At 35.3% G+C, this 22,303-nt stretch overlaps 1 protein-coding gene across 6 annotated transcripts in view; it reads right to left on the bottom strand.

The window, feature by feature from the left end:
* FMN1 (formin 1) overlaps positions 1-22,303 on the bottom strand; it is a 188,647-nt gene that overhangs the window by 52,770 nt on the left and 113,574 nt on the right. For all 6 annotated transcript variants that reach the window (XM_032110983.1, XM_032110984.1, XM_032110982.1 and 3 more), the window contains 6 exons: positions 20,182-20,243; positions 17,926-18,014; positions 13,248-13,377; positions 11,708-11,854; positions 8,371-8,430; positions 6,368-6,488 (listed from right to left, as the gene is read on the bottom strand). In XM_032110983.1, coding sequence (XP_031966874.1) covers positions 6,368-6,488; positions 8,371-8,430; positions 11,708-11,854; positions 13,248-13,377; positions 17,926-18,014; positions 20,182-20,243 — 609 coding nt within the window. The remainder of the gene's footprint in view (positions 1-6,367; positions 6,489-8,370; positions 8,431-11,707; positions 11,855-13,247; positions 13,378-17,925; positions 18,015-20,181; positions 20,244-22,303) is intronic.

Here is a 22,303-nt window from a genome sequence, read left to right on the forward strand (position 1 = left end):
AGAAAACTGCACAGAAAATCTGAACTGTGGTATTCCCAAGATTCATTTTAGAATCTTAACATTTGCAGAATGATTTTTAACAAGAAATTTCCGAGAATTCTTTAGCCAAAGGAAAAAAAAAGTAAAAGAAAAAATTAACAGCATGCCATTGTTTAACCAACTGAAAGCTTTCTCCCTGTGCCTTTGTGCACACATGCAGACATCTGCTTTCAGGGAATAAACTCTTCAAAAACATTACTGCTTTGCTCCTCTATTATATATCTGAATGCTATTTAAAGCATTCCATACTATCTTTTTAAATCAAAACATAAAAAATCTAATGAAATTTTAAGAAATGATCCACTTAGAAAAATTCCTACTAAATGTATTCACATATGAACATTACCAGTGGAACACTAGTTTTATTATAAAATAAAATCCAATGCACATACAGAAAATGCATTTTTAATGCCTGTGTTGGATCTTTCTAAATCAAAACAAACTGAAATACATCTCATCTTGCTAAGGCAAGAGACTATTCAAAAAGTGCTCAGAAAACTCTGAGAAAGAAAAGAGGGTCAACTCTTGCACAAATGAACCCCAACTTTTCCGGTACAAAGCCATCATTTGCTCTTCTCCTTACATTATTCTGCATTGCCTCAAAATAGATAATGTAAATATTGGACTGTGCAAAAACAGTGAAACCACATACAAAACAACATGCTTCTTTTATGCTATTACCTAAAGAAATAACACATGCATCTATTTGGCTCCTCATGTTCCGCCACACAGTTCAAAATTCTACTTGCTTGCACTTCCAAAAATTTAAGGAACATATAACTAACATGAGGAAAAAAGAAGCAAGTAGGTCCTGTAAATTATCATATAACTTCTCTGCTCCTGAAGATTTTTTGACATGTATGTTAGTCAGACATTTAAGCCCCTCTTTTTAATTGACTTAAAACATTTTATTTAAATTAGACTAAGGCTTCAATTGGTTGAAAATATTTTAGAAGAGCATGTTTGATACTTTTTGAATACTATCCTCCTGTAATGAATAAACAATCATCTGTTATTGAGAAGTAGCTATTGATACTACAAGATATTTAGAAAGTTAATACTCAAACCTGATACAATACTTAGAATTTTCATGATGTGCTCCAGTAACCTTACTATCAAGGAAATCAAACAATAGATAAAACCCCTTGACACTGCAATCCTTGCGCTATTGATTGATCCTTGAGCTGTATCATGATTACACTAGAACACTGGTCCGCAGAACAGACTTTACTGAAGGCTGTATTATGCATGAACTAAATAATTCCACCTGACTAAATGATAACACATCAAATTAATTTCTCCATCTATGCATATGCAGAAATCCAATGAGAGCTGAAGTTACCTCAATCGATTAATTGAAAACATCAATTAATCTCTAGAACAAAACCAGTCTATAGTTAATTAAGGGACATTTTGTTGCAAAACCCTTTCACTCAGTTTGAGGACTCTGATGGGAAAAGACATTTTGGAATTTTAAATTAACTTCTTGTGAATAATACCAATTAAACTTTTCTGCCTTCGTATGTTTTCCTATTGATAAATGTATTTCCTTATAATCTTTGATAACTCCAGATGTTTTTCAGTACTTTAAATTTGGAAAATCAGAGTTTTAGTCTGCATTAACTGATTATTTTTTCTTTTAGCAGTTTCCTCCTTGACTCTTTATAGTAACAGTTGCTGAAAGCATCGAGAATGAGTGACCTTTTTCAACTTCCATCCATTTCTTATTTCTAAATTTTCTTCCATGCTTTGCAATAGAAAGTGATACCTAGCTACCTGAAGAGGCACTGAGTGAGAACAGCGTAGATGCAACAGTTCAGTCTGGTCTAATCAGCCGTGCTAAGAAACAGTGTTTAGAGAGTGACATGACTGGCATGGTGTTTGCTAGTCACATCCTGTCCACTGGACCTGTTTCTGTGAACAAGAATGTGTTTTATTTATACATGAATATATATACATATCTGAAAAAGACTATTTATATTGTCCTGCCATTTAGGAATGAAAAGTAAATCAAGCACTTGAAAAAGAGGCAGGGGAAGCCAAGTATGTTCAGTCCAGTATAGAGAAAGCAGGCTGGGGATCTAGATTGTCACTTCAACTATATAACGAATAACTAGAGAGAAGACAGAGCCAGACTTTTTGAGGAAGGCACATCTAAAGAAAATGGAGCAATAGCACAAGTTGCAGTGCAGGAAATTCTCACATGGGATAAAGAAAAATATTCAAGACGGCAATGAAGCACTGGAACAGGTGCCCAGAGAGGTGTTGTGATTTCCATCCTTAGATTAAAAACTGAGCTGACTATGGCCTTGTACAGCCTAATCTAAATATGAAGTTATTCCTGCTCAAAGGCTCTGGACCACAGGACCTCCGGATGTACATTCCAGTCCACCAATCTGCACTTCTCTGTGATTTTAAGATACTTGTAATGATTCTGTATAAAAAACAGTGTGAAAATGGCCAACACAACATTGAGATTTCTCAATTTTTCATGCATAGATTTACTTACTTCTCTTTTAATCTTTTCATAAGGATGATGGAATTTTACAAAATGGAGTTGTCATAAACCCAAGTTTTGGGGAAGTTCTCCTATTTAAATGGGGAAATGTTGGGGTTACATACTTATGCAAGATACAGATCTATCAACAACTAGGTTAAGAGGTGCCCAATGGGAAACCATGCCTTCTGGCTCCAAGTGACTACTGCACAGCAGATCCATAAAGTCTCCATTTTATTTTAGATTAATTCCTTTCTGTCATGCATGTGTGTGCAAACACCTACAGATACACTCACACACAGTTAAGTTCATAAAAATTTAAAACATATATACAGTACTGAAAAAAATATTCATACGAAAATTGTAACCAATATTTCTACTGGTGGCCATGAAAGTGGGGGAAAGTAAAGGGTATGTGGATTTTCAGTGGAATCAGAATGTTACAATCTCATAGGAAATTTAATTAATTATGAGAAATAGAAGTGTGACTCTTGAAAATCCTTAGAGTGGACACCTTGGTTTGCATTCCTAACAATTCAATAAATATCATTTGTTAAGGTCAAGAATACAAAAAAGTTATAATGAATATCACAGTAAATTACATAAGGCATCTAATATTGCTTTCTTTTCAGTAACAGAGCAGCATAAAATTTTAAAATTTTATGTACTGTATTGCAAAGAAGAGGAATGAGTATGACAGATGGACACAACCTACAGTGCAATTAATTTTGATTTAATTAAAATTGTTCAGCTTTGGACATAGATTAATAAAAGGATTCATGGTAAAACTTATACTAGTCTATCAAACCTTGGTAAAGTGGCTTTCTTTCTGAAAATCTTCTTATGATTACACATTCAAAACATTCTGTTCTAATTCCAGAAGAATAGCAATTTCAAGAATACCAACTGGCATTGTCCAAATTAAAAGGTAAATCATGTTTGGTCTCAGGGGAAGGAAAACGTGGAAATCATTCATTGCCCTAGACAAGGAATAAGGTGTCTTAAAATCTTAAGCAAAGCAAAACCTTTTCTTTCCATAACTATAAAGATTACTGGAAAGCTAGCACGTGTTAAATGAATAAATGTATCTGCTTATGATACTGTGTAATATTTGAAAACCTTGGAAATACACCAACAAGACCTGGAGCAAAAACCTGAGTTTACAGAAATTTCTTTCTAGTGGGATGTCAGAGCGGAGCCAGATTTCACTCCAAAATTTTCATCTCACCATCTAATACTCACTTCTTTCCTCTTAAAAGCCTATATCAAATGCATATCTTTGTTTCTCATTCTTTTTAACCTAAAACGGTCATGATTAAAAAGTTGTTCTGGAATATGTTTTAAAAACCTGTTGGATTAAGGTTCTCCAAAAATTTTTTTGAATTTTTGATTCTAACTTCTGTCTAATCCCTTCAGAATAAAGTTAGTTGGCACCTTTAAAGTCTAATCTGAAAGATTTTAAAATAGCAAATTGTATGGAACTCAATCTGTTTATCTGAAAAGGATGAAAGGGTTTGTGCTCCATCTAGATTTGAACTTTCGGTTCCACAGTGTCTACATATTTCAAACCAGAGGTTTATGCCATTAAGACACAACACTCACAATAACTCCTTCTTTCCTATGTTAATATCCATGTTAGAAACATAAATGAATGCCTTGATAAACTAGTCAAATACTAGTTTACAATATTTTTAAATACTAAATGACAACTACTATGAAAAGTAGCTATCAAAATTGCCGTTTCAGTTGCAAGAAGTGATAGACTTCTTTTTTTGTTAATCATTCCTTACAAATCCCAGAAAAAAAGGTAAGTCACTAACAGGAATATTAGTTCATTCCCTAATGACACAATGAAAACCCCTCTTCCATTTATTACCTTTGTCTCATCCCACTTCCAAGGTAATCTGCTTGAGACTACCTTAGCCAACAAACTGTGAAATAAATCCAACGTACCCTATAACAGAGGCAGCCCCGGTTAATATTGTTCAAATTATTTACATCTAAAGGGCCGCGCCTGTCTGGATAGCTGGGCCCGACGCTTCTCTGGACTTGGTTTCTGCTACTCACATCTGTTTCAGCTTTAGACTTTCACTGGTATTCTGCCAGCAGCCACAACTTTTTAATGGCTACAATAAACTACAGAGACTCATCAAATCTTTGTTGTACGTGTTAAAATTATAACCTCTTCAATTAAAATTTTGATTTAAAAATTAACTAGAGCATTAACTGAAGAAAAAAATTTGAAAGGGAATGTTTGAAAAAGATAAAGTCTTATATAAGTGATTGTTTCTTTGTTTAAATGTAAGAGAAACAATCACAGGAATGCTTGTTTGAATCTGTTGCATATTTCTAAGTGATAAAATACCAACATCTGAAAACATTTCCACAACCTTTTTGGTTTCAAATCTTTGTTGTCATTAACTTTGTATGTTAATTGCTTTGGCTGGGTTTAACATACACCTTCACAAAGAATTATGAAAACAACCTCAACATAACAGTTTTTCTAGACTTGCTATAAATCGCTACAAAAACTTGGTTTAGAAAACAGAAATCATTGATTCCAAGAAAGCTGAAGTTTTTATTTTAAGAGTTAAAGAGTTTAGCTTTTCCTACTCGCTGTCTTTGCAATGTCGAACAAATATGATGTGAATGTCCCAGCCTCAGTGCAGATCCTGCATGACTAAGATGTATGACAGCAGGACTACATGCTGAAAAAGTACAAGATCAAACACAGATCATGTTTCTGCAAAAACTAGCCCAAAAAGAGGGCAGGCCAAGGGGCTTACAGGGCCAAGCGATGAGAGGAGATAGAGCACTCACTTATGCCCGGGTCGAACAAACAACAACTGATACTTTCCTACCACTATTAACCTTTGAAATTATCCTAAGAATGGCAGTGACCTAATCCAGCAATTCCTAGCTGTAAGGATAAACTATTTTGTAACGGTTTTCAACACCTTATATTGAAAAAATTTGAAAACAATTATCTTGTTCAACACTGATTATAAAAGGACTCCTCCATTCTGGTGCAAAGATGTAAATCTAAATGTAGAAGTTTTTACAGGTTTTTATGCAGATTCTCTTCCTAAACTCCATCTTCTACACAGAACTGCCTTAGTAAAGTAACAAACTTTTCTGTAACAAGAAAAAGGCTTAAAATACTGAGTCATCATTTGCTGAATTTATTTTAGAAAATTGTATGCAGCACAAAATAGAAAAGAAACTGCTTGGAATACTTAAGAGAACAACCCTTCCTACTTTATTTCCACTCAGTACCTTGATTGATAGATGAGTTGGGTTTCTGAGCCCCTCTTTATAATAAACATTTTTAAATGTTTATTTTATGTCCCAGGGTGAAAATATTTTGAACTGGAGCTTTCCATTTCCCTTTGCTCTGCCTTGGCAAGCTGTGTTTTATTTCTACATTAATAGTATTCAACTCTTTCTTGTAGCTTTTAAATTGTTGTTATACAAGTACTGAAGAAAGTATTTATGTTATGGAGCTAACAGATATCTACAGTTAAACACAAAGTTCTGGAGAAGCCAGAGGAAAATTGACACATAGCTAAAGAAATATTCAGAAAGATTTCTTTAGGGGCCTTTTGATTGTAAAAGGGAAAATTACTTTTCAGGATCTCTACTTTCATTTTTATTAAGTCATGAGTTAAATTTTTTTTTCTTTCTAATTTATGTGAGTAATTTGTGCCACAGTGTAAAAACTCTAAATGAATCAACACTATAAACCTAATTAGCAATAAGAAAACCTCATAAAGATCACATTTTAAGTGGCACTTTGTTGTTAGCAGAACAAATGTGAAAGTTCCCAGTTACCTTCTAGATCTCTCTTCAGTTTCCTTAAGTCTTTTATTAGGTCTTCAAATTTAACTTGGGAGGCCTGGAAAAAATCCTGTGGTTCTGGTAAAGGAAAAATACTCTTGTCTGTTCCTGCTTCCTAAACAAACAAACAAACAAACAGGCCACTATGAAAATTGAATGCACTTCCAGTGAAATAAAATACTTTTTTTTAAAAATTCTCATCTATGAAACAGTGTTATAAAATTACAAAAATAACATATTTTAAATCATTCTTGCTAAAACAACATCTCATTCAAGATTAAATACTGACCATTCTGAGTATTGAAACTTCCTTTTAGATGTCGTAAAGCAAACTGTGCTCAATTTGAACTTTGAAACATTAAACTCACAACATTTCAGTTAATTTTATGTCAATAAAGGTTTAGATAAGGGATTAGAAGTTTCTTAAAAAAAGATAATAGGAATGCCCATTTTAATGCAAGAAGTGATCTTATGCCCAAAAGTTTGTGGTTTCACTCTCACAATTCATTAAAAACACACACACTTTATAAGCATTAATTGAAAACCCTATTCATACATTTCCTCAAGCAGTTCACACAGATAAAAAGACACAGTTGAAGGTTTATGTGGCCAAATAAATCACAGGGGTTAAAGTCTGTATAGAACTCCTACATATATATTTTATTTTTAGCACCGTAAGAAAAAAACAATCAGAAGTAAAACAAACAAAAAAACAAACCAAACAGAAGCTCCGCCAAATGAAACAAAACAAAGCCAAAAAAAATCCCCAACCAACCAACAAAAAACTTTACAAGGTTCAAAGCAGTATCTCCAGTGGAATTTTAACAAGTATGTATAAATGGTATTAATATGACATTGCTGTCATAAGTACAAGCATATACTACTGAGTTTAAAATATACATATACCTTCATAGATTTCAGTCTGTAATAATGGAAAACTCATAGGTTGGAGAACCAATTGTTTTGTGAATGGGGAAAATTATTTTATTATTATAAAGATAAGAACATTTTGGTGGAGAAAGTGCAATGCATGATAATCACACTGTGTTTATTTCCTCCCAAGGAAGATACACCGTTTTGTTTTACAAAACTCTCTGAAGTAAAATTACAGTATAGTAGAAAGTTTGCAGAAATATTTAAATAAATTAATTAGAGAGCATAAAAATCCAAATCCCCCAAAAAACCCCAAACCAACAAAACCAACAACAGAAAACATAAGAAAAAAGAAAGAGAAACAAACAAACCCAAAAACCCTAAAGAAAGAAAACTGATACAGATCTACATATCTCACAACTGCTAACTCATCAATTCAACAACCTTACGTACGAATTTAAAAAAAAGGAAGAAAAAAAAAGCAATCACATTCTTAAAATCAATTAATAGCAACATTTTCATTTAAAATACAATAGTTTAAATTTTCCACTCAATAAGTTTGGCTGTTGCCAATATATATTTATATATTAAATATATATATTTAGTATATGAATGTATAAAACACGTATAAACGCATATATGGAGGAGTATCATATACAATAGAATGTAACTCACTCAAAGCAGCATTTCAACCCCTAACTTCATCCCCATAAGCTGACTCACCTATCTTAAAATACCAACTTGTCCTTGCATCTTGTCCTAAGAGAGAAATCATACTTCTGCCTTCCAATATAATGACATCAGAAGGAATTTTACGATGTTACAGCAACCCACATGTAGTAAGACAGGGCTGCAGTGACCACCTGTCCAGTCTGCAGCAGTCACAGCTAATTGCCTGCAGTGGAACACCCAATGCAAAATTTTCCAAGGTCTTATCTTAAAACTTACAGCAAATTTCATGCCTGTTGAGGTACACAACTATTATAAGAAAGCAAAACAAATGGATTTCATTTTCCCATCAGAGGTACTATGTTCAGATTTCTATAAAGCTATTACAAACCCTTTTACCATCTCTTAAAGAAACCCACTTTTTGAGAGGCTGATAGTGCAAATCAATCCTTTACCTTATCACAATGGCGTAGGTAATATATGACGACATAATCCACAAGATTAATACCATTATCCTAGGAAAAATTAAAAATGTGTGATTAATATGATTCAAGTGAATGAAAATGTACTCTATTTCAAATAAAATGGATTATTATTTTATATTGCTGTGAGAAATAGGATTCCCAATATTTTTTAGCCTTAGCATTACTGACCAAAAAAAATTGGCTTTTACAACATCGGCTTCATCATACCACTACCACCAGATCTTAAGTTTCTTTTGGTTTTAAACACCAGGCAAAAATACATGCAGAGAAGAGTACATGAGAGAAGCTCTCCTCACATTTTATTTAATAATAGAAGGCATTACAGAATAATAATATTAACTAAAAATAACAATGCTATTCAATAAGATTACTCTTAAACATTATATAAACTAAATATTACAGTCACCTCAGATACGTTAAGGGGAACAGGATTACTTGAATCCTAATCTCAGTCATCTATAAGAAAGATCTGAAAAAGGCATAGATGCTTTACATATTTTATTCTAAATATGAAATCAGACAGCATGCAACTAAGAAATATATTTCCTGCGCTGTTACCATATAAATATGAATTTTAATTCTCACTTTATGGAATCCCCATTTCCATGTCCCTGCACACAACTGTACACAGTATTTTATTTTGTTACATGTCATTGGGTCAGCATGGGCCAGATGAACTAAGGAAAAGTTATACATTACATTCAACAATATAAAAGAACCATGATATAGGGAATTATATCTGGAATGTCTTTGAAGTTTTTTGGATGTGTTTTCATATTTTATATTGACAGGTATCAGAACAAACATTTGTATGTGAACAATGTCTGACTTCCTGTACAGAGCTGCCTTGTCTATATGAGAGTCTGCAACACATTATATTTTATTAGTATCATACACCAGTAAAATTCTTAACTAAGTAAGTCACTGCTGTCATGCAGAAAAAGCCACCCTGCATGTATAAGAGTTTTAGAAGCCACTACTGGCAGGTCAAAAAATCTCTATAAAAAGTAACTTTCTAAGCTCATGTGACAATAAATGACTTTTATGTGAAATAAGAGATATTTAGCATTGGCTCTTTACCTTAGCTCAAGGAATTCAGCTCACTTAGGCAATTCATGAGAAGGGAGTAATGGGACACAGGAAGAATACCTTAATGTTCAAATGTACAAGACCATGCATTCTTCTCCTTTGCAAATACAGTCTATCAATTATCTCCGAGGTTTCATGTCAACCTCTAGAAACTGGACCCTTTGAGGTTTTATGCAATTTGGAAACTAATCTAAACTAATAACATATTTATTCTGGCTACCAGGAAACTGTAAATAATGTAATTTTTTAGCTTGTTTTGCTAAGGAACAAGTCTTACACAGTTATACTTTATATCACGCACTCCTTTTCACAATGCATGATTTTGGAACATGCTTGCTAAATTCAGCCACATTGTAAAGTCCCAGAGATTACTAAATTCTATGAAGTTTATAGATAGATGGAAGAGCGAGACCATACCTAGCACTTCTACTGAGAAAAGTCAGACAAAGCTGAGTTTTACATTTTTCTTCAAGGTGGCTAGTCAGCCAACAAACACCTGAGTAATGGGAAACTTGGCCCGGCTCTAGTTAAGCTGCTGTTTGTACTGTGTCTTGTCCATGCAGTAGGACTGGGAAAAAAGTGATCATACAGGACAGCTGAACCATCACAGTGAATAGGAAAGCAAGAATTAGAATCACAGCATCATTTAGGTTGGAAAATACCTTTAAGATCATTGAGTCCAACTGCAAATCCAGCACTGCAAAGTCCATCACTAAACTATATTCCTAAGTGCTACCTCCAGGGACGTTAACTCCACCACCTCTCTGGGCAGCCTGTTCCAATGCCTCATAACTCTTCCAGTGAAGAAATTTTTCCTAATATCCAAGCTAAACTTCCCTTGAAACTACTTGAGGCTGCTTCCTCTCATCCTGTTGTTTGCTACTTGGGAGAAGACCCCACCTGGTTATAGCCTCTTTTCAGGGAGTTGTAGAGAGTGATAAGGTTTCACCTGAGCCTCCTTTCCCTCAAGCTAAACTACCCCAGCTCCCTCCGCTGCTCCTTGTAAGACTTGTGCTCCAGACTCTTTACCAGTTTTTCTGATCTCTGGACATGCTCCAGCACCTCAGTGTCTTTAGGAGACAAAGGACTCAAATCCTATGGAAAAAGCTTTCATTAAAACAAGTTGCTCACTGAACAGTTCATTAAATGTGTTTCTACACTTTGTTAATGATGATATACACAAGTAGACCAAAATGCTGCACAGATATACAGTTTTGCTGACACTGCCTGTCTCACAAATGCATTCCTATATATATGAAGCATAATGGGGAACAAAAGCTTAAAATCTACATCTCTTGTAGTCAAGAAAGCACTTCACTTAAGAAAAGTGGAAGAGCATGAAAGATTTTTTTTTCTCACACTCCAGGTCTATACCAGTATCAGCAGAAAACTATCTCCTATTCTTTGCTGCTTCCTCTATTCATGTGGTGCCCTGGTATGTTTTGGCAAAGAATGACTTTGAGCAGCGCTTCCACTGCCTACATTACATAACACCTCCTCCTCTGCCCTACTGAAAGAAGAAACAAAGTAACCTCATCTCAGAAGGTGTCTAGCCTTTCAGCCTGACTTTGATCCTAGCATGACTAATCAAAAACCAGCTAGTGCTTCTCAATTTTTGACAAAATAATTTACTGCCATCTATGAGCATTTTCTTGTGCATGCCACTCAAAATTCATGTCCTACATCCATTTAACTGACAATTAAAAAAAAACCCTGAAAGTGTCTTGTTGGGTGTGACATCTCTTTGATCCCTTATATATAATTTGTTAGTGTATAATGCTACAATGAACTTCTATTGATATTTTGTTTTTAAACCTGATTTTTAAAGCATTTTTATTCACACAGAACGACCTTCATTTAAGAGTATGAAAAAAGAATGGGGACATTTACTGGAGAAGGCTTGAGTAGTCTGTGCTCTCTCACTTCTCTCCACCCTACTGTTACTAAGTCCCTGCTAGTAAAAGAGACACACAGAAGTTCTCACTTAAGATAATTTTCCTAGTAGTACTGAACAGGAGAAATTAGAAATTATGCAAACATATACACGTGCAGGAGAAGGAAGTGAAAAGGTAGGATAAAATGAACGAAAATTATACAAAGCACCTTGCTTTTTCAAGCAAGAATAGTAAGAAATAAAAGATTAACTTCTGACAGATGAAGGAACAATAAAAAAAAATCACTTCAGAAAAATTATCTTTAAATAAGCATTAGCACTTACTCTGCTTTTGACATCCTTTAGTTTGGGGAGTATTTCCAAACCAAATCCATCAGCTTGACCTCGGGTCCTATTCCCTCCGTTCATATAATTTCCAAAAGCCAGAATCAACCCCAAAATTTCCTTTACACTTGTCATGCTCAGCAAAGCCTGGAAAATGGATACTGGTCTGTAAATTCTGTTGGCACAAAAATTCTAACTGCAAATACAAAATAGCTCTTTTTTAAATTTTATTTTTGCTAAAGTTTTTTTCTTGTCTGTTTTTACCTTGATAGGTAAGGGAAGCTGAAGCTGGTGCAATAATCAAAACTTTAAGAGAAACTTTTTTTAGACTGTGTCTCCCTAAGATAGTACATACGAAGCAAATTACATGGCATCAAAACTATGTCAATGACAAAAGATTAATGGAAGATTTCTAAACATTCTCAGAAGACTTCAAAAATTTTACAGACAGGGAGGTGGTTTATGATGAGTTTGCATAATTCACAAATGGAGATGGGCTATTTTTGCTGTCACTAGGTTAGACTCAGACTGTCATTCAGTCTACTTCTCATAGGTCTGAAAATTCACGTTCCTGGATCCATACTTAATCCAGATATAACAGGGCTAAGGACTAACTAATTACATGCCTCAGAACAGAAAACAGTTCTAGAAACACAGCGGAGAAAGAGTAAATTATTTTCAGTTACATACAAAGACATCTGTAACTTGAGAATCTGAGGCCACAGACATAATTCTTAACTATGTAGCCTTATACACTGGATAAATCAGTTTCAGTGTGAACTCCTCTTAAGTAAACTGAAGGCAATATGACTTTCCCTATCTCATACAACACTAGTTACTTATTTATGCCTCCTTCAGAAAGGAAAAAACAAGTAACTGCTGCAAAGAAATCCAAAGGCGTAGAGCACGGGTACTTTGTGAAAGCAAAGATAATCAAAAGCTGACCTTCAAATTAGAAAAAAAGTAAAATTAACTACTTTTCTGGTTTGGATGTTAGACTTTTAGACCACTATTTAATTTCTCTCAATTTCTACCTCGTTCTACTTTTCATAATTTGTTATAATTTATACACCTTGTCCTTAGTCTTTCATAGGATGAAAATATTAGGTAGAGCTTTGTCACATACTAAAAATTCTGCTGTATCAGGGTTACCAGAAATTAATAGATGCCAAGGGAAAGTAATAAGCTAATGAACATGACAAGCATCTATTGGCATCAACAGTGGTAGGGAAAAAAAAAGGAAGTTTGCAAGGCCCTGTACTAAGCTTGTCTTGTATTTAATTTATAGTTTATGGAGATTATATGTTACACTACTTAATATGCAAAGTAATAAAAATCAACCATTCAAATACAAATAATTTCTATCTACTCCATGGGGCATCACACGCAATTCACCTTCCACCTTCCCTCTCCCCTTTTTTCTTTTAAGCAGCTAGAAATTTACTATAGTTTTATTTTCCTAAAAAGCCAGTAAGCGGCATTAAGGTTCCTATATTCTAAAATGTATTTAAGTTTTAACTGAGATTTCATTAGGACTTACCTTGGAAACACGAGTTACAATATCTACTTTCCGGTGCACAGATGTTATCCCTTCAGAGAAAACCGACTGGAAGATAATACACTGAGCTCGTTCTGCGAAGTTGGGGATTTGAGATAACTCATATAGAAATCTGTGGGGAAAAAAGGACTATTAGTGAATCTTTGTAATTCTTCTCTGTGGGGTACATACTGGATTGTAGGAACCCAGAGTGCCAAGAATATTTCTCTGCCTGTAATTGTTATATTCTTTATGCTAAGAATGCATTAAAAAATCCTATTAATGTCAAGAAAAAGGGAAGACATTAATCATTATCATATCAGTCCATTAACTATCATAGCTGCACAGTAATAAATAGAAGAATCTCAAACCTAAATAATTCATTTTAAAAAAAAGGAAAATCTAGACAGCACTACCTATGTACTAACTTATGCAGTTTTGTTTCCCTTAAAAATCTGCTCAGAAATACAGAACTCAATATATTCCTACAAATTTATTTCATAATATAAAATATCTGCCAACAGCTTTCTTCTGATTCTCAGCATTAATTTTCTTCTTCTAATTTAATTCTTCCAATCTAATTCTTCTTCATCTGCTCTATATCTGTCCTCACAGGTACATATTCCTCATGACTCTACTGTAGCTTTTTGTCTTTTAACTCTTTGGTAAATAAAACCAAACAGAGGCATATCCAACAACTGCAGTTCATATCTCACAAAATCAAAGCATCCCAAAGGCATCACTAATTCCTCCCTTTTCATCAATTTAAAATATAAGAGCTTGGCTAATAATACAAGAATCTTTAGCATTTCTTGTAATAACAATATATAATAGCAGTAATTTGCTCTTAGGTTTTGAGTTTAAGATTTCAGAGATACACAAGCTTTCTTGAAATCCAGAAGCAAGCTTGTCTTTTGCTCCAATATCACTTTAGCATCATTCTTAAATCTCCTGTCTACAGATATCCTTAGATTCCCCTTAATGCAATGCTATAAAGACTTTTTTCTACCTCACTGAATTATGGGAAATTCAGTATTCAATTTATTAGCTTGAATTCTTCTTAACTTTTAAAAATTTATTTAAGCCAATACACCCAATTTTTCCAAATTATTTCTTTTTCATAATAAATGATAACAGTATGTTCAAATATGTTCAAATCTGATTTATACACTTCTCACACATACTAGGCTTTGCTGAGTACATAGTGACTGTTTAAAAAATCAGCAAAATTCACCTGTGGCTGGTGTGAAAGACTATGTTTTAACTGGAATACCATTTTTTTGTTTCTTTTTGTTTCTTTTTCTTTCTCGCCTGATGAAAAAACCTATTGTGAGAGAAGGATCAGGGAGGCCCAGCTTGGCTCTTAGACTTAAGAAGTGGGAAAAAAGAAATGCCAAGCTGGTATTAATAAAAATGCTTCCTATTGGGAATGAATGGTATTGCCAGGAAAAAAAAAGAGGGTATTTTGCACTTTGTGTGAGAGAAACAAAGGAAAGAAAAACCAAACTGCTTCATTAAAGTTCTAACATACATAGAATTAAAAAGTTTAAATTTAAAAAGTCAAATGACACATATTCTTGCCTTCCTGTGAAAAGAGAACTATTTCCCACATGGCTGATTATCAGAATACAATGTCATTGTGACGAGAGTTAAAAGAGCATCAGCATAAAAAGAAGATGTCTCCAGATTTTGGAATTCAGAGTATCCAAAGTAAATATCCAAACAGAACACTTACAACTGAATCTGTCACAAAAAGGAATCCTAGTGACTACAGATGTAGCTACTAAACAAAAAGTCATAGCATGAAACTATGGTTGTCACAGATAAACTACCAATTCAGATGGACAAAACTTTAGGAGAGAAACATATTCTTATTTCAATTTTAGTCTGAGAAAAGTATGATTTTGACTTTAAAGTAATGATGACGTGTCCATGACATAGTTTTTGGATGGGTTTCTCATTACTACAACTCTGATGGCCTAAAATAAACATAGAAAATATGCTGTTCATGTCTGTGAGGGTACATCGTACTCCTCTCTTTCAGAAACTGTAACTAAAAAATGCATTTACTTGAAAACTCTTTTAGTCTACCTGAACCTTGTAGTAAAGGACTTGAAAGAACTTTCAAAGCAGGCATATTGTTATGGTGTTACTGTCAGGGAACATTCTTGCAGAAGATGGACAAGGAAGGCTGATTCTAATGAGGTAAACTAATTTATCCACATTTGAAGAATATAAAATTTAGAAACAATTTTTTGGGAAAAAGTTGTATCTAATCCTGCAAGCTTCTAAGTATGACAGCAGGATTCAACCTGAAGTCCAAGCAGAGCTGCCTTCAAAGAGAAGCAAGTGGCATTACTGGGACAGCAATTATAAATTGCTCCCTACTTCCTGAATCAAACTACGTTCAAACCAATACCATATTTTGCTATTTCCTTTACTAGTACTTATTTCACAGTGGAAAGGACTACACAGAGAATATAAAACAACAAAAAGGGCCTCTTGGAAACTAGCTATAACATCTGTATCCTGCTAGCAAAGCCCCAAACTGTGGCCAATTTTGCATATAAATCTTTATCATGCTAATTAATATTAGCATTTTAACAACTATTATCATGAAGCCTAATTTAGGGAGGTATTGTTATGTTGCTGTCGTACTTACAGTTTGTGCCAAAGTTAACATATGAGCAAGACAAATAAAAATCACACGTGCAGAAGAAGAACATCAGTGATACCACGAAAGCTTTTTGTCTAGTAATCCAAGCATGTAAAGGTTTCCTTTAGACTTCTGTGAACTCAAATCAATGGTTTCACTATATGAATGACTTCTGTTAGTATGTGCAACCATCTGATAAATTACTTCATTTACACTTTTGTTCTGATCTCCATTGAACCACACATGAGGCTTATGCCCCACAGCAAATATTTTTAATCACACATACAAATTTAGCACTTTTCTGTCTTTAACCTTTTATGGAGCTAATAAGAAAAGCACAGTTCCAACAAATCTCCAGTTGTATAGGTAGGTTGACTTAGAGGCTGACTTAGACAACAAAGCCAGGGGCACATGATCTACTGAGTTTTCAGAAAGCACATTATCTTGAAGGTCCAACAAAATTCACAGAAATGCATAAAGCAAATTGTTTTCCCCTTAAGCTACCTTTAAAAAAGCTAGTTTTCCTAACCTCTGTAGTTTAATAATAGGGTAAAAATGGGATAGTTGAGACTTGCAGAGAGAGCACAGAGTAATAATTGATAAAAAAATATCTTTTGTCTTTGATACTACTATTTCGCTCTGAACCACCAGGTATAACTGCTTTATTTACAGTTCTTAATTATGGAACAATGATAGTATAAATACAACTTTGTCTTTAATTAAGATTAACCTCTCTCCACTGTAAGTTACAAAAAAGACAACTTCTTATAACCCTAGAGCTCTACAAGATTCGTATTCTTCAGAAAACAAAATGCATTCATATTTATTTAACTTGGGCATACAGCAAACAGACTGCCAAAGCTTCAAGCTCTGGAAAACATCAGCTAGTCACACAATGTATCCTTATGCCCCAACCCAAGGCAGTGAAAGCCATGGATATGGGGTGCAAAAGTAAGCTAGTACATACACTTTACAGACATTTGTCTTCTTAAGACTTTCTAAAAAACAATAGCCTCTCTTAATTGAGAGTAAGATAATAGCCTTATCTCTTAACACTAGCCTATTCCTTAGTGCGCAGTCACAAATGAGTGCCTCACGTAAGGAGAAAAAGAAAAAAAATAATCTGTTCTTCAGCACTAACATTCTAATGGCAAAGAAAGGCATGAATATGTAATAATTCTGACATTAACCAATCATATACTATCTCTGCTATTTCAGTTCTTCCTCCCCCTACCCCTTCTTACATCAGAGACAGCAGAGAAGACAAAAACAGATAAGATGGAAAAGGAAACAATATGACAGAGAGGGCTCAGGGAAAGATTTGAAGAGGGTAAGAGTTCAAAAAGAAAAAGCAGTGAAGTAGCAGAAGACAAAAACACTGGGAGGCCAAAATCTGAAACTGAATGTATACGCTAAAATAAAATTCAGGATTACTATTCTGTTCATGAATTCTTGAGGATTCCTTCACATCAGTCTAAGGTGTATTACTACAGAAGAAGCAACGCTTAAGAAGTTTTTCATTCTAACAGTTGTCACTGGCCACAACAGTTGCAGGAGAGGAACTGTGGAATCAGTCTTGTAGGTCTTCAGTCAACTTGATCAGAGTGTACAGTGTGTCTTTGCCACAAGACCAGCCCAAACCCTCTGTTCATGCAGGTCTTTCAAATAATTAACAACCAAAATCAGTCTGGCCCTGCTTTCTGAAGTGTTAATTTAGCCATAAATGCTCCAAGGGAAGGATAAGCCTTTTAGAAATGTGAGAATGGGAACAAAAATTCTTACTGATACAAGGCTATATTTTATCATTTCTGGTGGTCAGAGTTGATGTAGTAAAATCTGTCATGCCTGAAAAAAGTTTTTTGATAAAGGCAAATTTTTCATCATGCCTTGAAATACACAAAAAGAAGCTCATAATTTAAAAAAACTTATAATTACTTACCAAGAGTTACATACCAAAATTGCTTTCAACATACCATCAAAGGACTACATTACAAAATGACAAAATATTTTAAAACCAAATCTTACTGTTCTGGTTTATCCAGAAGCTTCAGTTCCTCCTCTTTTGAAGTCTGATAATATTGCTTGATTTTCTCCAGTTCATCCTTTTGTGCTCTCTGAGTGAATTAATATAAACTAATTAGTTACTAATTAATAAGAAAATAATAAATTACTACTTTACCTGTTTGCCTGCAAACAGCAATTATGTTTTTTTTTACTGATAAACATTTAGACTATGCAAAAGAGCAACGCTTAAAGATCTATGATAAATTCCTTCAGTGCCTTACATGCCATTTACTACACAGAACCATCCCGAAGAGTCACTTCACGTGCACAAGAGCATTGCCCAAACACTTCTTGAACTCTGTCAGGATGATGCTGTGACCACTTCCCTGGGGAGCCTGTTCCAGTGCCCAACCCAGCTCTGGGTGAAGAACCTTTTCCTAATACCTAATCTAAATGTTCCCTGACACAACTTCAGGCCATTCCCTCAGGTTCTGTCACTGGTCACCACAAAGAGAAGATCAGTGCCTGCCCTCCTCCTCCTCTCATGAAGAAGCTGCAGGCAGCTATGAGGTTGTTCCTCAGTCTCCTCCAGGTTGAACAAGCCAAGTGATCTCAGCTGCTCCTTTTATGTCTTCCCCTCAAGACCCTTCACCACCTTCATAGCCCTCCTTTGGATGCTCTGTAACACTTTATATCTTTGTTATACTGTGGCTCTCAGAACTGCCCCCAGCACTTGAGGTGAGGCTGCCCCAGTGCAGAGCAGAGAGGGACAATCCCCTCCCTTGCCCGGCTGGCGATGCTGGGCTTGACGCCCCCAAGGACACACTTGGCCCTCCTGGCTGCCAGGGCACTGCTGACTGCCATTCAACTTGCCATCGACCAGGGCCCCCAGGTCCCTTTCCATAGAGCTTCTTTCCAGTGTAATTAACCAGAGTTGCCCCATCCCAGGCGCAGAATCTGTCGCTTGTCTTTTTTAAACTTCATGCGGTTAGTGATTGCACAGGCCTCTGATTTGTCAAGGCCTCTCTGCCTTCAAGGGAGTCAATGGCTCCTCCCAATTTAGGATCATCGTCAAACTCACCTAATACACATTCCAGTCCTGTGTCCAAGCTGTTAATGAAGATGTTGAAGAACACAGGGCCTAGGATACAGCCCTGCAGAACCCCACTAGTGACAGGTCACCAGTCTGATGTCACCCCATTCACTATAACCCTTTGTCCCTGACCCACGAACCAGTTGCTCACCCATCAAGTGATGTGTTTGTCCAGCTGTGTGCTGGCCATTCTATTCAAAAGGATACTGAGAGAGACAGCATCAACATTTTTACTGAAATCCAAAAAGATTACATCAACTGGCTTCCTTTGATCACAGAATCACTGAACATGCTGAGTTGAAGGGGTTCCATCAGGATCATTGAGTACAACTCCTGGCCCTGCACAGGACACCCCAAGAATCACACCATGTGCATGAGTGCATTTTCCAAACACTTCCAGTTGACTGGGACCTCTCCAGATTCCCAAGAGCATTCAAAAATCATCAACACAGGCCTCACAATGACATCAGCTAACTCTCTGAATATTCCCGGATGAATTCCATCCAGCCCCATAAACATATAGGGATCCAGCTGGAGCAGCAGATCCCACACAAGTTCAGAGCTGACTGGGAGTTGGTCAATCTCACAGTCATGGTCATCCAGCTCAGGGCACTGGGAGCCCCTCAGCCCATCACACATGTTGAAGACAGAGGCAAAGAAAGCATTAAACATGTCTTCCTTGTCTATGTCCCTGTTTGTGAAGTGGCCATCCTCATCCTGTAACAAGCTGATGTTATTTTTTTACACTGCTTTTTGCTATTAACATATTTTAAAAACCTCTTTTTATTGTCCCCCACAGCTCTGGTCAGCTTCAACTCCAATAGAGCTTTGGCTGCACAAATTTTCTCCCTACAGTGGCAAGCAGCATCTACGTATTCCTCCCACATCACCTGACTTTACTTCCACTGGGCATACTCCTTCTTTTTTTGCCTTAGCTCCAAAAGAAGATCCCAGCTCAGCCAAGCCAACCTTCTGCTTCATCTGCTTGAATTCTGACATTTAGGAATTGCCTGCTCCTGTGCCCTTCATGAGGTGGTGTTTGAAAAATAATCAGCACTGATGGACCCCAGAAGCATCAGAAACAATTTCTCAGGGGACCTTACCCACTAGTTCCCTGTGGAGCCTAAAGTCTGTGTCCGAAACACTTTGGTGATTAATCAAATTTTTACCCCATCTTTACTTACATTTTCATACAGTGCTTCCAGTGTTTCCAGATCTACTACGGAGTCATCAACACACAAGATAGCTGTATGGAATACAAACACAAATTAGACACTGGAAAACATAATTGAAACTTCAATTCTTTTTCCTGAGAAATGTACCAAAGGGTTCTAACCTAGATAAAGGACATATGTGTATCCAGTTAATATTTTTTTATTTTCAGCGTTTTATTTTTGTTCTGACATCAAATCACAGCACTCCTGCAAGAATGTTCTGTAAATTCTGTCATAGGAGAATAGTGCTCTACTTTTTCTCTCCAATATAATCAGCAGCCAAAGATGTGACCAGTCAAGCAGTCAGCTGATTGTGTAGTTGGCCTGACAAGAGAACATGAGAACAACTGATACCAGACAATGAACAGCACAGATTTCATGCTAGCTTAGAAGGCTGGATAGGAAGGAATTGAGGGTTAGGGTATTTAAGTCTTCCTGTGTGCATGGGAAATCACGGAGATATGCTTGTCTAGGAGCTAGCATTCTCGGTAAATAGACAAGTAGACAAACTTTCAAAGTTTGCAAGTTATAAATTTGCAAGCACAAAAGATTGTGCTACAGTTTTTGTTATCTTCAACAAGCTCACATTTAAGATAGCTTTTTCCAGTAGAAGATTACCCACATGCCAATTTCCAGATAAATACTTTTCAATATCACACTGAAACACATGAAGTATACTCTTCAGCAATTAATATTCCTCATTACTAAAAATGAGAAGTCTCAAAATGTTTCCTATCTTAGTTCCAAATATTGCTGTGTTTGGAATATATGACATAGATGCTTCCAGCATTTGCAAATCCTGTTACAATTCAGGCAATGTATCGGTACTCTTCTGAAAACTAAATGGGATTGCTTCATGGTGCTTTCCAATGTACTCTAATGTTAAATTCCAGTAAGCTGAGAGATGCATAATGGAATGGAAGTAACTCTGGATGTTTAAATTTTCTGAAACCAGCTTTTCCTCAAGAATCATAATGGGACTGGGCACAGTTTTAAAACTCATGACTTATATTTAAATATTACTGAGAGCATTAATCCCAAAAGAATCAAGCACATAACCAGTGAATTGTCATTAGCTACTATCTGATAACCTTTAATTCAACTGTATTATATTTCCTCAAATGATCCTTAACTGCTTATGCATTTAGAAGATTTTAAAAGCTCGTGCTGCTTTTGCAATCAATGCTTGGAAGAGGCAATGCACACATCTTTAAATAATTATTTAAAAGTAATAAGCTTTCACCTGCTCTACCACCTACTCCATGATTTTACATTGTGAAATTAACCAGCAGGCTAGTAAATTTTCTCTGTGGCAGGCTAATTAATTTTATTAAAAGGTCCAGTGACATTTAGAATCCTTTAAAATCTGCCTGTCAATTGTGATTCCATCTGTTGACATTACACCTTGGTTAGAAGTAAAGAATTATACAGAAGACAGTCTCAATGAAAAAAGCAGTATTTCCAACCATTTTTGTCTTACTGGAAAGATTCAAAAACCCTCAAGACAGTAACCAAATATAAAGCCTGAACAACTGAGATTGAAAAAACCTTTCTTTAAAGAAAACTCATTAGGGTTTGAATTTATGAGATTATCTCTTACCTCCTCCAAGACTGTTCCAAGAGCTGCACTGTCTTCTGTATCATCCAATAAAATTTCTAAAGAACTCAAGAGATGGAAAATCTCTTGGAAAATTGGTTTCACATTCGAATATATTTAATTTTTAAGATTAGCAATATGCATATGGAGTTCCCCTTGTGGTTTAACTTTTATCCTATTTTAGCATATTCTGAAATCTGCTTACGAGGAGAAATTTAATTGTCCAGAAAAGAAATTTACTTGTATCTAGAAAAAGCGACTTAGTGGAGGCAATTTAAACTTGTACTAGAAATGCAAAGCATGCAATTGATAGTAAAATTTTTATGTACAGAACTATTATGATGACAAGAAGTAATTTGATAAAAAAACCCACTTTAATAAAAATATCAAGAGTTACACACCTAGATCAAATTTTTAGCCAGATATTTGTCACCAAAAAGGCCCCAGAATCACATAGTGCTTTTTAATGCTGTTATCCATGTTTCTGTACTCAAC

This window comes from Corvus moneduloides, chromosome 6 (assembly GCF_009650955.1).
Source record: "Corvus moneduloides isolate bCorMon1 chromosome 6, bCorMon1.pri, whole genome shotgun sequence".
Lineage (NCBI taxonomy): Eukaryota > Metazoa > Chordata > Aves > Passeriformes > Corvidae > Corvus > Corvus moneduloides.